General features: G+C 37.4%; 1 protein-coding gene across 3 annotated transcripts in view; it reads right to left on the bottom strand.

Annotated features, from left to right (window-relative positions):
- The window catches only part of LOC115410618 (uncharacterized), a 39,643-nt gene that overhangs the window by 22,434 nt on the left and 336 nt on the right, over window positions 1-16,873 (bottom strand). Inside the window, exons 1-5 of one of the 3 annotated variants that reach the window (XM_030122342.1) lie at window positions 11,129-11,398; window positions 9,243-9,245; window positions 7,052-7,901; window positions 4,311-4,491; window positions 983-1,122 (exon numbers count right to left, since the gene is read on the bottom strand). In XM_030122342.1, coding sequence (XP_029978202.1) covers window positions 983-1,122; window positions 4,311-4,491; window positions 7,052-7,868 — 1,138 coding nt within the window. In that variant the 5' untranslated portion in view covers window positions 7,869-7,901; window positions 9,243-9,245; window positions 11,129-11,398. Of the gene's footprint in view, window positions 1-982; window positions 1,123-4,310; window positions 4,492-7,051; window positions 7,902-9,242; window positions 9,246-11,128; window positions 11,399-16,873 lie in introns of those variants that run through there. The other 2 variants (XM_030122341.1, XM_030122343.1) reach the window with 2 other exon arrangements.

The following is a 16,873-nucleotide window of genomic DNA, read 5'->3' as shown; positions in this document are numbered from 1 at the left end:
CAAACTAGAGTTTTTAGAAGAACTACACTTAAGAGTCTCGGTTTTTGTGACTTAAAATGGCATTTATGTGTGGACGAGAAGCCAAAATGTAGAGAAAAATATGTTTTGTTGAGCATTCACATGGGTCATCATCCTAAAAACAAGACTTCAAAAACATTCTTTCAAATTGGGAGATTTAAGATTTAAATTTACACCAACAACACTTAAAATAATAAAATAAGCTTCCACATGCAGCTTATGTGTCTGGTAATTATCCAACATCAGCATCAATGCAAGTAGAACAATATTTCAAGATTTTATCTCACTGGTTGTGATCCTAAGTCACATTTACTTAGAATTGTATATACATGCTACATACAAAGGCAGCTGAATTTACTAGATGTGGAAATCTTACATGTAAACTATGTATTTTTGCAGGTTTTAGGCTTATATTATTACAATATTTAGAAAAAAGTACAAAAAAACAAAGGAAACTAATGAAGTCAGTTCTTATCTCACAGATATACAGGGTGTCCCATAAGTCTCCATACATAGGAGACATAATACATTCCATACATATATGGTTCTAACATGTATTTCTTTATATTTCAGATAACCCAAAGAATGCATTTGAATAAAGAGCAACAAATTGAAATCATCCTGATGGTCGGTTCAACAAGCAGCCGTATGGTTGCAAGCGCATTTAACAGAAAACATGGGACGAGTATCACACACGACATTGTGGCAAAACTTATTCTCAAGTTCAAAAAAACAGGAAGTGTTTTGGATCAATTTGTTCCCGACAAAATGGCAGTCATATAGAGAATATTATATAAATAAAAATGGTTTATGTCAAGAAACGTTTATTTTTCCTATGTATGGAGACTTATGGGACACCCTGTATTATAATACTCTAGCATTTCACAGTAGACTACCTACTCCATAATGTTGACTGGATATTGTCGGCACTGCTAAAAAAGCTATAATAATGAAATATACTTACCGGAGCTGTGAGGACAGATCCTTGGCCAGGGGCACTGGTTGGGCTGCCCAGGAGTCTGAGGGGCCTCCCAGAAGACACCGGGATCTCTGGCCCATGTAGCAACACCACAGCGACTGAGGTAGAAGCCTCCCTCTCTCAAGCTGAAAACAAAAATAATAAAGAATAATCTTTACATTGCACAATGGCCAGATTACATGACTTGTTCTGTTGTTGTTAGGTGACAAAAAGCATTAGTACACTGTGACAGAGAAGGTACATTTCGTTAGCCTCATAGCATAATTGCCTAAGTCATACACTACATGCACAAAAGTATTGGGACACATTGAATTCAGGTGTTTCTTTTCTAACAGGGGTCTGGGCTATAAAACAATAATGACAAATGTCATATAATTATATATTGTGATAAATATAATGACTATTAATATTGATGTTTACATCTCAAATCAGCATGAACAGGACATCTCACAGCTTGAGCATGATGTGTCCCAATATTTTTGTGCATATAATTTATAAACATCAACATTTCCTTAAGGTTTAATGGGAGATTTTTCTCCCTAAGTGAAATGTGAAGTAGATGGTTAGTTGAGGTACAAAATTATTATTTACAGTCAGAGCACGAGAAGTCTTTTAGAAGTTTAGAGGTAGAACATTTAAAATCATAGTCATGAATTAAAAAAAAATCAAAAATCAAAAAACTAAATCAGTATTGAGAGAAATTAAGTAAAAACTATCTCTGAGGCATTTTGGAAGCAAAGATAACAATTTAAACCAAACTAACCAATGCAATGATATTTATTGTTTTGTAGCCCAGAGCCCTGTTAGAAAAGAAAAAGCTGAAATCAACATGTCCCAAAACTTTTATCAATGTACATATAGTGTATGACTTAGCCTCATAGCATAATTGCCTAAGTTCCAGGTGGACAGATCTGTGGTGAGTTTGTTTAACAGATCTTTTACTGAGTCCATTATCACATTCTCTTTCATTTGCTGGTTAGCCTCTATCAATCTGAAACCAAAAAACTCATTAATCAGGATAATTAAAGTCAGCAGTAAAATCAGTGGTACTACTAAAATCCCTTTCAGAAGTGTAGAATAACCAGGTGTCAAAAAATGTCTTACAGCACTCACCCTGTGCACTCTGAATGTAAGTTCCTGCCTCAGACAACCATCAACCAAAACCAACAGAGACTAATTCTCCTTCATACCGTCTATGTTTAACTCTGTACAGCACAGGTAGCATTAACATTAGTTTACATTTTATTTAAGTATATGTTTTTATTGCACCATTAGTTTTATTTATTTTTATTTCATTGGTTTAGAGAGACCATGTATATTTATGAACATTGCTGTATAAAAAAAATACACCCATGTAAATACGCCAGAATTAGTAAAATTCACTACTTTTCATCTGCAGTCCGTAGGCAGGTGACAGAAACAAGACATAAAACAGCTAACATTAATACATCACTCGTTCGCTATAAATTAAAAATAAAAAAAAAACACATAATGATGACATAGGCATCATCAAAACAAACAAGCAAACAAACAATAAACAAAAAACAAACAGACATAGAATGATCACATTAGCCTATACATTCACCTCTATACTTACATACAACTTCACAGAAAAGAGTTAAGTTTATATGTGATTATGGTCTTGTGTCTCACTTTGCTATTGTCATTGCTCTTTGCTGTTGTCAAATTGTTGTTTTAATTGCCACTGTGGCAGAAACTATTGCCCCCTGAGGATAAATAAAGGTCTTGAATGAATTGAAACCACAGGAAAAGATAAAAAGGATGATCAACTCTGATCTCATATCCTTCTTATTGGTATTGATTTTTTTCCAACCACTTTTTTTTTTTTTTTTTTTTTTACATATTTACTTATAATTTTTTGGTGCAGATTTAAGTTGCATTGAACATTTAAATATTCAATTTCAGAGGCATTAAGCATGTCCCCATTCTTCCCACCCCCTCACCCTCCCACTCCTGGTCCTACATAACATACTTAATGAGAGTAATAAAAAACACCAAAGAACTCATTAAACAAAACAGGTAAAAATAAATAAATAAATAAATGATAAAGAAAGAAAGAAAAGAAAAAAAGAAAAGAAAATAATAAAAGCAAAGCAAAGAAAAACAACAGCCTAATAATAGACAAATCTGCTTATTCACAATTACGTCCCACACACAAGATATGGACATGTAGTGTTATTAACCCTTTCATGCATAGTGGTCACTACAGTGGACAATTATTCTACAGCTGTTCTCTTGTATTTTCATGGATTTTGTTGTTTTAGTTCCATATCAGCCAACACAGTGGACGCCTACGCATCATCCCATACACTGCAGTTCATACCATCACTGTAACTTTGCTGTTGTAGATAAACATGATCTGCACTTACACGTTTGAGTGTAAAAAAAAAAAAAAAAAGGTAATTGTGATTAGACTGTAATTAACATGTTTTTTTTGTTTTTTTTAAGTTTTTGGGAGTTTTTTTTGCATATCATCTCCATGAAGTGAGTAATAATAGTGTTAGAGTATGTTAAAATGTGAGAAAACATCAGATTAGCAGCATTAAAAATGTCTTTATTTCATAGTTCTCACACAGTATATCAATAAATTCATGTTTCTTTGCTTCTAAAATTAAAGGCATGATGTCCAGCTGAGTGGACATTTTTGTAACTCCATGAAAAATAAGTTCATAAAAAAATTCAATCACTTATTTTTTCATGCCTAAAGAGGAATAAAAACACTCAGGAAAAAAAAAAAAAATCTTGATTACGATTCTCATAATTCATGCATGAAAGGGTTAATATTATTAGAGAGTACACAAGTATATATAGCACGCCAAACAGGAAAAAAAAAAAAGGTGCATATGGGAAAACTGCATTAACAGCAGTTTTTATAGTTTAGAGTGTCTTAAGTTTTTTTTAAGTATTTAACCATGGAGCCCCATACTACTTGAAATGTTGATGGCTGACCTCTCAAACTGTATTTAATCTTCTCTAAATTAAAAAAAAAAGCATGAGGTCGCTAAGCCATGAGGATGGTTTTGGGGTAGATGTTGATTGTTGATTTTTTTCAACCACTTCTAATAAATATATGACTGTCCAGCTGGTGGCAGGCTTACTTTTAATATCATACCATCAGTAATTGTAAGAGTTCAATCACTGTTAGCTGAGATGCTCCATTTAATACTGATATTGACTTGATGACGTTGTGTTGACTCTGTTATGACAAATACCGCATTTTATGTTGGCTTCAGAAAAATAATGACTCATGTCTCAAAAACAGGAAACACAAAACTGTGACTTCATGTCTTGCCTGTTGCTCAGTTGGAAGGGCTGTCTGCCTGGGATGAGAGTCTCGGTGAGCCCAGCACTCGGCTTACTTCCAGGTCCAGCAAACACAAACGCATCTAGCGGCTGTACCTGGCTCAGTGGACCGCCCACGGGAAAGTCTGTGACTGTGCCACTGTAAATGGCTACAGCCCCAGACGCATCCCCTGAAAAGAAAACACAACAGGGACAGAAAGGTAAAAAAAAAAATTTAATCAAAGAATGACGCCATTGGATACACTAGATTTTTTTTGTTTGAAATCATGTGATGTGACCCTCTCTCTTTAACCCAACTGGTCAGGGCAGACCACCATCCTCCAAGAGCTGGGGTCTGCTCCAGGTTTGTGCCTGTTAAAGGATGTTTTCCTCACCACTGTTACCAAGTACCTGGTCCTGGAGGATTCTGTTGGTGTCTGTGAATTGGGTTACTAAGAGTCTGGTTTAGACCAGATCTAAACGTAGTGTCTAGGGCTGCACCATTTTGGCCAAAAATAAAATCCCGATTTTTTCTTCTAAACACTCAATTTTCAATTTCGATTTTTGGGTAAAACTACAAAAGACAACAGAAGTCAGCATGTTGTTTTGTGAGCAGCCCGCAATGCAAGGCACTGCTCCCCACCTGAAATCTGAGATGGTATCACAGAATCCCTGAAAATTCTGTGATGGGCCCACAGAAGTTATACCACTGTAAGTCAGTAACAGGCATTAGTCATGCGTGCGTGGACCACATAACATGAGTGATCCCCATGCAGTTATATTTGAACTGGGGGATCCGTGCATGGACCATGGCTTACATTGGTATCACTTCTGCGGGCCAATTACAGATTTAAGGTCTGTGGTCATTACAGGGACCTCTATGAAAGACCACTCCCACAGATAGGAGGAGGAGCCTATGGTAGCCTGGAGGCGCGCGGCCCGGAGGCACGAGAGAGATGAAATTGATTTCACAATTTCCCTTTTTTAAAAATCGTCCTAATTAAAAAATCTGATTTCAATTTAAAATTGATTAATCGTGCAGCCCTAGTAGTGTCATGTGCTAACTTTTATTATGATGTGGTGCTATATAAATAAAATGTGACTGGTTGATTGATCGATTGAAGTGTATCACCAGTGAAGACTATATACAGTTGCAGAAAAAATTATTAGACAACCCCTTGTTTTCTTCAATTTCTTGTTCATTTTAATGCCTGGTACAACTAAAGGTATATTTGTTTGGACAAATATAATGATAACAACAAAAATAGCTCCTAAGAGTTTAATTTCAGAGCTGGTATCTAGATATTTTCCATGTTTTCTTGATAATAACCAAAATCACTTCAGTTCTTACGTCAGTATCTATGGCATTGTACTGACAAAAACAGTGCTTTTAGGCATTCCCTGTTTTCTTTTCTGTCTGTTTTAGTCACATGATACACACAGGAGTTAGTACTTATTTTATAACCATTGTTTGTGATGACTTTTGATGGTCTGACAATTTTTTCCGTGACTGTATATTTATTTTTAATCTATTAATTCTTCCAATTAGAGTCACTGGGAGCAACATCCATTTCTCAATTAACATATTTATTTTTGTTATTTGTTGTTGTCATTTGTTTGTTCATCATCATTTGTTCTAATCCAAGCAATATAAAACTGTGTTGAATCTGGATTAGGGTTGTCTCTTACTTGGTTTTGTTGACTCTATAACCTCAGATATCACCATGTTTTTTGAAATGTGGCAAATCTGGCTGCCTTTGTCCTTAATATAATGTACTAGTTGTAAATAAAAACAGCTACAGCCATTTAAAAAAAGTTTTTATTCTTTTTGTTTTTAAAATTTTTGATATTTCCATGAACCTCTCATCCACTGGTCGTCTGAATGTACTGTGCAAATTGTGTAAAACACACAAACTTAAACTGATACTTAAGTCGTAGCTAGCCATTTTTTAAATATTTTACGTGTTTTGATGTCACATTTGTGTGTGTTTGGAAAAAAAATGAAAAATGTGCAGAACAAATGGGCTAAATATTAATGTTTGTACATAACATAACTGAACAGTTTTTGCAGGAAATTATCTGCAACAATAATCAAGCAGTCCTAAAATACTAGATAGATGTGATTTATAAAGGCACCTGTAGCCCTCATGAAAAAGTACTTGTTAACAGCGTGAACCTATTGTCAGTTTTGGTCATGTATGGATCTTGTTAATGGGAAATGTTGAATTCTGCCAGCCTTACCTTTGTCTAAATCAATAACATCTTTGTTTCTTTTGTTCACACAAAAACATTTCACTACATTTGTTGCCTCGGGCTCTGAGTCTGACAGTAACCCCAATCGATTTGTAACATCCAACCATTCAGAAAGCCTGTCTGTCTTTATAATGTCTTTCTGTGACATTCATCCTTTAAGATCAATCCAACAACACATTTTTCCTCCATGATGAATAAGTTTGTTCAGGATTTTGAATAGAATTCCCAAAATTAGGCTGGTCAGCATCATAAAAATTCTGGGAAATCTTGGATGTGTTTGTTTATTTGGCAGGTGAACAAGAGTGAATTTTTTCAGAATTTTCTGAGGGGGTCATGCGGGGCACTTTCTGAAATCTGGTTGATTTGGGATGGAATGACCCAGTTATAAAAGGCTGCAAACAAGGAATTTAGTTTTTTTTTTTTTTTTTTTTTTTTTTTAACCTCTGATTAATTAATTATCAAACCAGTTGTTGATAAAATCAGTCAAGTTCAACCCACCTTTCATGTAGTTCTTGTCTATGGTCACAGAGACAAGCCCACTCCTAGAGGTGTCCATATCCAGAGTCACACTGACCCTGTCTGTTTTCCCATCCACCACTACCAGAACCAGAGGACCTACACCTGGGGCCTCTGTGACCTCCACAAACCCATCCACCTGGCCTCCCCCCAGCCTCAGTTCCGTAATGAGAGGGACTGTAGTTGGGGTAGCAGGTGGGGTGCAGTTATTCCTCTGGCCTGGGGAGGGGAGAGAAACCTGAAAGCCCCAGCGGTCTTCAGACAGCAGGCACCTCTCGATGGACTCGTCCCCGTCATGCGCTGTATCATCCTCGACAAAGGCCGGTTCACCAGGTGTCAGAGTTTCAGCGAGGAACTCTGCCCCTCCAGAACGTCGACTCATGTACACAACGGCGTCCACCAGGCCAACTGCTGTCACGTTCATCTTCTCACTGTAGCGGGCGGCGAGTGTGTGGTAGATGGCGATGGCATCCGGGCCGTTCTGGACTGTGTTAGGGGGCAGGAGGATGGCCGGTTTAGGCAGCATGTCCACGGAGCCCACAAGGAAGAAACCTCTGTCATCTGTGCTGTGGCCTTTAAGGTCTAGAACCTTGTAGGCTATGTTTCCATTTCCGTTATAGAACACCAGCGTATAGCCATCTAGAGATGCTCGTTGTCCACTGGTGTGATACAGCTCCACAAACTCAGTGGTGTCCAGTCTGGGGTTGTCAGCGTTGATCTCACTGATAATAAGGCAGGGGTCAGCGGTAACTACCACCACCAGGCAGAGGCAGGCCACACAGGACACACTAAGCACCATGATTTACAGCTTCCTGACAGCTTCTGCAAAATACTGAACAAAGTGAACTCCAATAAATTCCTCAGTCAAATAAAGCAACAGTTTAAATACCCCACATTGAGTCTTTAATTTATTTAAAGGAAAGAGGTCTTAAAGAATAACACAGGCACAAACAATACTGCGTAGTAAAAGAGAGGTTGGTTCACAGGCCATTTGTGTAAACAGGTTTTTGGCCACAGAGTTTTACATGTTATCCATGTTCAGAACAGTGACAGGGTTAACTTTTTAAGGATACACATAGGTCAAGTTAAGACACACAGAAAATGTAGAAAATACAATTATATACCATTTTTTCTTCTAGTAAATTTCATCAGGTTCAGGTGAAAAATGCAGGGCTGAATTGATTCAAATTTAGAATAGTAACTGTTGAATCTATTTTAGAAAAAAAAAATAAAGGATGGAGTAGCAGGATGATGTATAAGAACTTTTTAGTTGCTTCAGTTTTGCACAAAAAAGATTTGTATTCTTTCTACTTTCCTGAAAAAGGTCTAAATGGACAAAGGGTGGAGTTGGAGAGGTTACATGAGTTCAGAGAAAGAGGAAAATAAGGACGTTTTCATCTTAATGCCTGATAAGAGGCAGCTCATTCATATTTCATGGTTTGTAGTTCTATTACTAGAAGTTTACTATTAAGTGAGGGCATGACCACAATAGATATATTTATCTATTAAAAAAAACAAACAAAAAAAAACCCATACAAAATAAAAGAGAGGTTGGTTCACAGGTCCTGTGTGTAAACAGGTTTTGGCCAAAGGGTATAACATGTTTTCCATGTTCAGAACAGTGATAGAGTTAACTTTTTAGGAATACACATACATTAAGTTAAGACACTCAGAAAATGTAGAAAATACAATTACACACAATTTTTTTTTCTTCTAGTAAATTACATTAGGTTCAGGTGAAAAATGCAGGGCTGAACTGATTCAAATTTAGAACAGTAACTGTTAAATCTATTTTGGAAAAAAATAAAGGATGGAGTAGCAGGATGATGTTTAAGAACTTTATAGTTGCTTCAATTTTGCACAAAAAAGATTTGTATTTTTTCAGCTTTCCTGAAAAAGGTATAAATCACAGGTGTCAAACAGGCGGCCCGGGGGCCAAACCCGGCCCACCAAAGGGTCCAGTCCGGTCCCTGGGATGAAGCTGTGAAATGCAAAAATTGCCCTGAAGATATTAATCATTTTAGTTCAGGTTCCACATACAAACCAATTTAATCTCCAGTGGGTCAGATCAGTAAAATACTATCATAATGACCTATAAATACTCACAACTCCAAATTTTTCCCTTTGTAAATGTAAACATTTTCATGCCATTTTACTGTATTTACACTAAAACAAACTAACATTTCACAAAAACACAAATAACTTCAACAAATATGAAAATTTTGAAATGTCTGAAGTGTAATTTTAACAAATTTCTGGCTGTTATTAAATGTTTTGTGTATTTGTAGATCCACTGTGATCTATACGTTGTAATGTACATGTGTAAATGATAGACTGAGACATAATATTGTTAAAATTGCACTTAGTTTTCTTAAGAAATTTCATTTTGTTCATGTTATTCACATTGTTTTAAAGGATAGTTGGTAATGTAAACCTTTTCATTGCATAATTTTACTTTTTTTTGCTCTAAAACATACAGGAAAGTTTGGAGTTGACATTTTTTATATATTATTATGTTATTATTTCACTGGTCCGGCCCACTGCAGATCAAATTTGGCTTAATGTGGCCCCTGAACTAAAATGAGTTTGACACCCCTGGTCTAAATGGACAAAGGGTGGAGTTGGAGAGGTTACATGAGTTCAGAGAAAGAGGGAAATAAGGATGTTTTCATCTTAAAGCCTGATAAGAGGCATTCATATTTCATGGTTTGTAGTTCTATTACTAGAAGTTTACTATGAAGTGAGGGCATGACCACAACAGATATATTTATCTGTAAAAATAAAAAAAAACCCAAAACAAAACATAAAAATAAAAGAGAGGTTGGTTCACAGGCCCTGTGTGTAAACAGGTTTTTGGCCAAAGGGTATAACATGTTATCCATGTTCAGAACAGTGATAGGGTTAACTTTTTAGGAATACACATATGTTAAGTTAAGACACTCAGAAAATGTAGAAAATATAATTACACACATATTTTTTTTTCTTCTAGTAAATTACATTCAATTCAGGTGAAAAATGCAGGGCTGAATTGATTCAAATTTAGAATAGCAACTGTTAAATCTAGAAATTGAATGCTCCAAAGGATGGAGTAGCAGGATGATGTTTAAGAACTTTTTAGTTGCTTCAATTTTGCACAAAAAAGATTTGTATTCTTTCTACTTTCCTGAAAAAGGTCTAAATGGATAAAGGGTGGAGTTGGAGAGGTTACATGAGTTCAGAGAAAGAGGAAAATAAGGATGTTTTCATCTTAATGCCTGATAAGAGGCAGCTCATTCATATTTCATGGTTTGTAGTTCTATTACTAGAAGTTTACTATGAAGTGAGGGCATGACCACAATAGATATATTTATCTATAAAAATAAAATAAAGCATAAAAAATACAAGAAAACATAGTATTTTTAAAGGTGGTTGTGTCTGTTTAAGTGATAAAGAAGATGCAAAAATAAATGTGACTCATTTAATAAAGAATAGGAATCAGTAAATCACAGAGACACAAAAGTCACTGTTCAATATGAAATATGTGATCAGATTTTTACTACTTGTAGCCCAGATTCCCCAGAGGCAAAAATATCATCATGAATGGCTCTCTCTGAGTCATTTTTTGTTCATGGTGACATTGAGAATGCACGTCTTCTGCATGAGTCATGAAATGTTGCGAAACACATGAGAGCAAATGGAAACTTTGCAAAGAACGGTGAAAAGCTTGAACTGGGAATGACAGTTCTACACCAGCAACACAAGAAAGAGCTGAAATTAAAAAATAAATCAATAAAATAAAAAGTCATCTTTCAAAGTCACCCTAATCTTAAAATGTGCAAAAACAAGCTGCAGAAGTCTATGGAGGAAAAAGCTGCGGTGTTAGAATAAAAAAGCCGCTTTCATTTCAGCTCTGAATGGGGTTAAATTCTTCTAGAAATTTTCTCCCATGTCACGACATCCCATCTTATTCCAGTCACGGTTCGGGGGCTATGCATGCATCTTCCCGTCGACTAAAAAAGGACTGTCAATCCGGTTTCTATCGGAGCCTCTAAAGGTCCGGGACCACCGATCTGGACTTACTGTGTTTCCGAGCTTCCGGTCCGGGCCAGGTGTCGCTTGTTGCGCCGTCGAAACCCTTTGAATTGCGTGGAAAAATCGGGAGCCGTCGGAAGGAAATAACATTGGTAACATGAAAGTTTGTTTCCTGCCCTCCGCCGCTCCCTTCATTCACAAAGCAGCACTTTCTCCCCCCGGACTGTGGGCGGTCAGAGCCACTGAGGGGGATGATGCCTGCCAGGGAAGAGCTTTTTTCTAAGGCTCAGTTCACCATTCAGACACCCACAGCTGAGGAAAACACAGCAGCCAAAGCACCAACGTAATGCTCAGAGAATTAAAAAAACAAAACAAAACAAAAAAAAAACACTCCATCACTTCAATCTACACTACTGTTTATTATAAAACACACTCCTTTTATGGTTTCTGCTGTAAGTTTTTTTTTTGTTTATCCTAATGAGCCATGTCTAGACCTGAAGTGGGCCCCTGACCCCACTTTGTAAAATAGGGGAGAGAGGGTTCACTTGTAACACTTCAATAAGAATCAAGTCCCGCCCATAAATCAGGTTCCCTCTGCCTCAGCGAGCCTGTTTACACACACACACACACACACACACACACACGCACGCACGCACGCACGCACGCACGCACGCACACACACACACACGCACGCAAGCACGCACACCAAGGCCCAATCCCAGTTCACCCCTTAGCCCCCCCCCCCACCCCTACCCTTTGGTCCTTGCACTTGGCACTACCCCTTGAATGGATTTGCAAGGGGCAAGGCAAGGCAGATTTATTTGTATAGCACAATTCATACACAGTGCAATTCACAGTGCTTTACAAAACTGGAAAAGAGACAGATTAAAAATACACAATTACAATTAAAACATAATCAATAAAACATAAATAATAATCAATTAAAACAAAGTAAAGGAGAAGGGTGCAGATAGAACCCTTTCAGTTGTTCTATGCACAGTTGAACAGAGCCGTTTTCAACCTGGACTTAAACATAGTCACAGTAGAGGTCTGTCTCACATCATCAGGAAGACTGTTCCAGAGTTAAACTGCATAGAACTGAAACGCAGCTTCACCCTGTTTAGTCCTGACCCTGGGCACCAGCAGAAGACCAGTCCCTGAGGTTCTCAGGGTCTGAGATGGTTCATATGGGCCCAACATGGGGCAGCCATGGCTCAAGTGGTAGAGCGGGTCGTCCAATAACTGAAGGGTTGGCGGTTCGAATTCCGCTCTATCCTAGTCAGTCCGTTGTGTCCTTGGGCAAGACACTTCACCCTCCTTACCTCCAGTGCCACTCATACTGGTGTATGAATGCGTATGAATGTTTGGTGGTGGTCGGAGGGGCAGTCACGCTTCTGTCAGTCTGTCCCAGGGCAACTGTGGCTACAGATGTAGTTTACCACCACCAGAGGGAGAATGTGAGAGTGAATGAATAATGGATCAATAATGTAAAGCGCTTTGGGTGTCTAGAAAAGCACTATATAAAATCCAATCCATTATTATTATTAACATGTCACAGATGTACTTAGGTGCTAGACCATGGACAGACTTGTAGACCAGCAGAGCTGTTTTAAAGTCTATTCACTGAGCCACAGGAAGCCAGTGCGGAGATCTGAGCACAGGACTAATAGCGGTTGAAACATTCCCCTATGAAATGAGACGACCCTTCCGGACCTGTTACATCATCAGCAGTCATGATGCCGCAATAAACAGATGCCATGACTTTGTTTCCGAAAGTATTCACCATGCCGTCAGCAGCTGTAACCGTCTCTGTTGCATGGGCTTTGGGCATCTTATTGCGGCTATCAACTGCAAACCACAGAAATGCGGTCTGTAACACATGAAAACGGCATCAAACGGTCCATCAAATGATTACGTTGTTTACGAAGAAAATGGTAAATGGACTGAACTTATATAGTGCATTTTCTACACCTTCATGGTGCCCAAAGCGTTTTACAATTCCTCACACTCACCCATTCACACACACATTCATGCACCAATGCAAGGTGCTGCTGCCATGCAAGGCGCTGCCTGGCCCTACTGGGAGCAATTTTTGGGTTTAGTGTCTTGTCCAAGATAAATACATATGCTCAAAGGCACATCATTTTGTAAGATAAGAAATACATGAGAAACCATTAAAAAAATGTAAAAATATGATTTCACTAATCGATCAGTACTGGGATGATTCTAATGAAACTTGTTTGTGTGATATTCATACACTTTTGTGATTTTCATATGTTTTGAAAATGTTTCTGTCAGTAAAACATAATTTACTGCAAATTATGCATTCGTTCATTCATACATTTATTAAAATGAACTTTCTCACTACACAAAACTGGTATAATCTCAATTAAAAGAAGTAGGTCAAGGTCTTGGGGAAATAAATCACAGTTTTGAAAAAGTCTGGAATTTTTACTTGGATAAAGAGCAAGCACCCTGAATATTTGGTGGACTTATTTGTCAGACTTGTGCATGTCAGTGAAATTAGGCATTCTTTCTTTCTTTCTTTCTTCTTTCTTTCTTTCTTTCTTTCTTTCTTTCTTTCTTTCTTTCTTTCTTTCTTTCTTTCTTTCAGAATTTCAGTCTTTATATGTCTCACTTCTGTACTTCATTTCTTCACTTACGCACTAATTTTCATCAATTTAGTTAAACCGTTTATTATGAGCAAATGGGATGATTTAAATTAGATCATTATTCAGTCAAGTTTCGCAGTTGGCTTTTTTGGCAGTTAGCATAATTTTTAGGTTTAAATTACTAATGAAGAAAATTTGACAGTCGCCTCATATTCGACCAACACTGATCTGCATGTTGAAGTATTTTAAAAGCAGTTTTACTATATTTTACTGTCTCAAGTTTCTGAAACTTCCCTTTTTCATAGCCAGACATCCTTTACTACATGTATGGATGTAAATGACAATGAAGGTGAAGGTTATCCTTGGGAAACAGAAAGTGAAAATAAACAGTATGAACGCTCAACTTTCACAAATTTCCAACACACTGAGCACAAAATGCATGAGATTGGCTATGACATAGATCCTGAAAATAATTTTTATAATGATATAAACAATAGTCATGAATATTACACTGATGATCCATTCAGAAATGTCAAAATTGAAAATGCATGTTCAATAGTACATTTTAACCCTATAAGGCCAAACGTGGCATATTTGATACATGAGTTTTGAAGCCCTCTACATGATCAATGAGATATTTTTTGCTCTTGAAAAACCTGATGTATACAATTAGATACATGCAATACACAGATAATCCACCAGGGGGGAGTAATTCGTTCACCAGAGGCCTTTCCAGTGACACTACAAGATTGTCATAAATGAGGAAGGAGGCAGAACTTTGCCAATTTTGTAAAGGAATGACCAATTTGATAGATATGTTTGTGTTATGTTTTTGTTAGTTCAAAAATAATAATATTTGAACATTGAGACCTGATGTATGAAATATGATACAAAATTTAAACTCATACATGGAAATTGATATTTGGAAAAAAAAAAAAAAAAAGGGGGTTTTCAGAAGCACCAATAAAGGCTCCAGTTTCAAAGAACTGGAATTTTCTGTCAATGATTTAATGGTTCAGGCTTTACAGGGTTAATAGTAGGAGCCTGAATATAAAAATTTCGTGAAAATATCGTGTAAACAATCTGTTTTCTGTTTTACGTGCATCTTGAAAGGACCATCTTTCTCTGGTGAAGGCCCTTTCTCAGGTTTATGTTAAAGTCTATGGACGTACCATCGACCCCTTCAAAGAAATCCTTGTCACGGTGGGGGGTTACGGTTCCTAATTCAGCACCATGCAGGGTCTGGTGGAAGTGGGAGATGAGGTAAGGATGCTGGGGTATTTACTGAAAACATCCCTTCAGTGTTTGTTGTCTATTCACCCTAATGTCGCACTTTCAGGTCATCATTGTAGACCCTTTCTTTGACTGTTATGTACCTATGGTGCAAATGGCAGGGTTGAGACCTCTATGCCTTGTAAGTTTAACTTGAAGCCTTTGTTGCGTATGTGGGGTGTTTTCCACATACAGTAGTTTCTTTACCAGTATGTTATTAGATTGAATGTGCTGTTGTTCTGCATAATTTTAGAAGCCTGGAAAGACAACAGTTACAAGTGCTGACTGGTACCTCAACTCTAAGACAAAGGCCATCATTATTAACACTCCCATCAATCCTATAGGAAAGGTATGGTAAAACCAAATGTGTTTACGTGACAGGCACATACAGTTATATAGTGATATGTATCATGTAACAAAACAAAAACATTTGCAGTATCACCAATCACACTCACTAGGTGTATATTACAATACTTACTTTGCTTCTGTAGTTTAGATTTAAAAGAACTTCATGTCTACATTCAGTATTTCTTATACTAATATATATGTCAGGCCTGCACTCATTTTTTGTTTGCCTCTACACTGTAAAATATATGTTTGGGTTAGATCAGTGGTTCCCAAACTTTTGTGGCTCGTGACCCAATTTTAACAAATTTCTGGCAACCCCAGACATTCAAAACAGAGACATGTTTTTTGCTAAAAGCGGCATTGCACCCATACGCCCTCCCGTGCTGCAACATTGGGACATCATTTGGACACACACGCGTCGGACACACATGTGACAGACCCAGAAACGTCCAGTATAGTAGGACTGTCTGTTTTATCTTGTTGTACAGTGTCCTTAGGTGTCTTGAAAAGCGCTTAAAAATAAAATATATTATTATTATTATAATTATTATTATTATTATTATTATTATTATTATTATTATTATTATTATTATTACTAGCGGCATTGTACCCGTGGTGACATTGTACGAGAGTGCCCTCCCGTGGTGCAACAGCAGCATTGCACCCGTACGCCCTCCTGTGCTGCAACATCAGGACATTGATCGGACAAACACGCGTCGGACACACGTGCTGGACACAGAAATGTCCATTATAGTAGGATTACTAGCGGCTTTGTGCCCATGGTGCTATTGCACAATAGCACCCTCCTGTGGTGCAACAGGAGCATTGCACCCGTACGCCCTCCCATGCTGCAACATCCGGACATCAATTGGACAAACACGCATCGGACAAACATGCGCCGGACAAACACGCACCAGACACAGAAACGTCCATTATAGTAGGATTATTATTATTACTAGCAGTATTGTACCCGTGGTGCCATTGTACGATAACGCCTTCCCTTGGTGCAACAGCGGCATTGCACCCCTACGCCCTCTCGTGCTGCAACAGGTATCAGACACACGTCGGACAAAGACGCGCCGGACAAAGACGCGCCGGATACAGAACGTCCATTATATTATTATTATTATTATTATTATTATTATTATTATTATTATTATTATTATTATAAAAAACAACAGTAACATTTATGCATAATTAAGAAAGCTTTGAATCAGCAGCACAACACTATAACTCTGAGTAATACTAATGCAGCAAACTCAGTAAACTCACTTTTCATTCACTATAGGAGCATCACAGTATGAGTCTATATGATTTTCCATTTGTCATGTGAAAAGGTCACCCTGTCAGTGTTGATTCACAGCCCTCTAGAGAGTTAGAGGAATGTGTAACAAATGGTTCAGTATGTTGCTACATTTGTACAATCCATAAAACACTAGGGGATCCCTATCCTGAACTTTTTATTATTTTTTTGAGTTCAGTAATAGGCAGCCTTTTGCAGACTGTTAGTGAGCTTCATGTATGTTACTGGTGTTGTTACTGTGAGGACAGGACTGAAAAC

The sequence above is a fragment of the Sphaeramia orbicularis genome, chromosome 19, assembly GCF_902148855.1.
Source record: "Sphaeramia orbicularis chromosome 19, fSphaOr1.1, whole genome shotgun sequence".
Taxonomy (NCBI): Eukaryota; Metazoa; Chordata; class Actinopteri; order Kurtiformes; family Apogonidae; genus Sphaeramia; species Sphaeramia orbicularis.
Note: the sequence above shows the minus strand (reverse complement) of the source record. Positions and strands in the feature narration are given on the sequence as shown.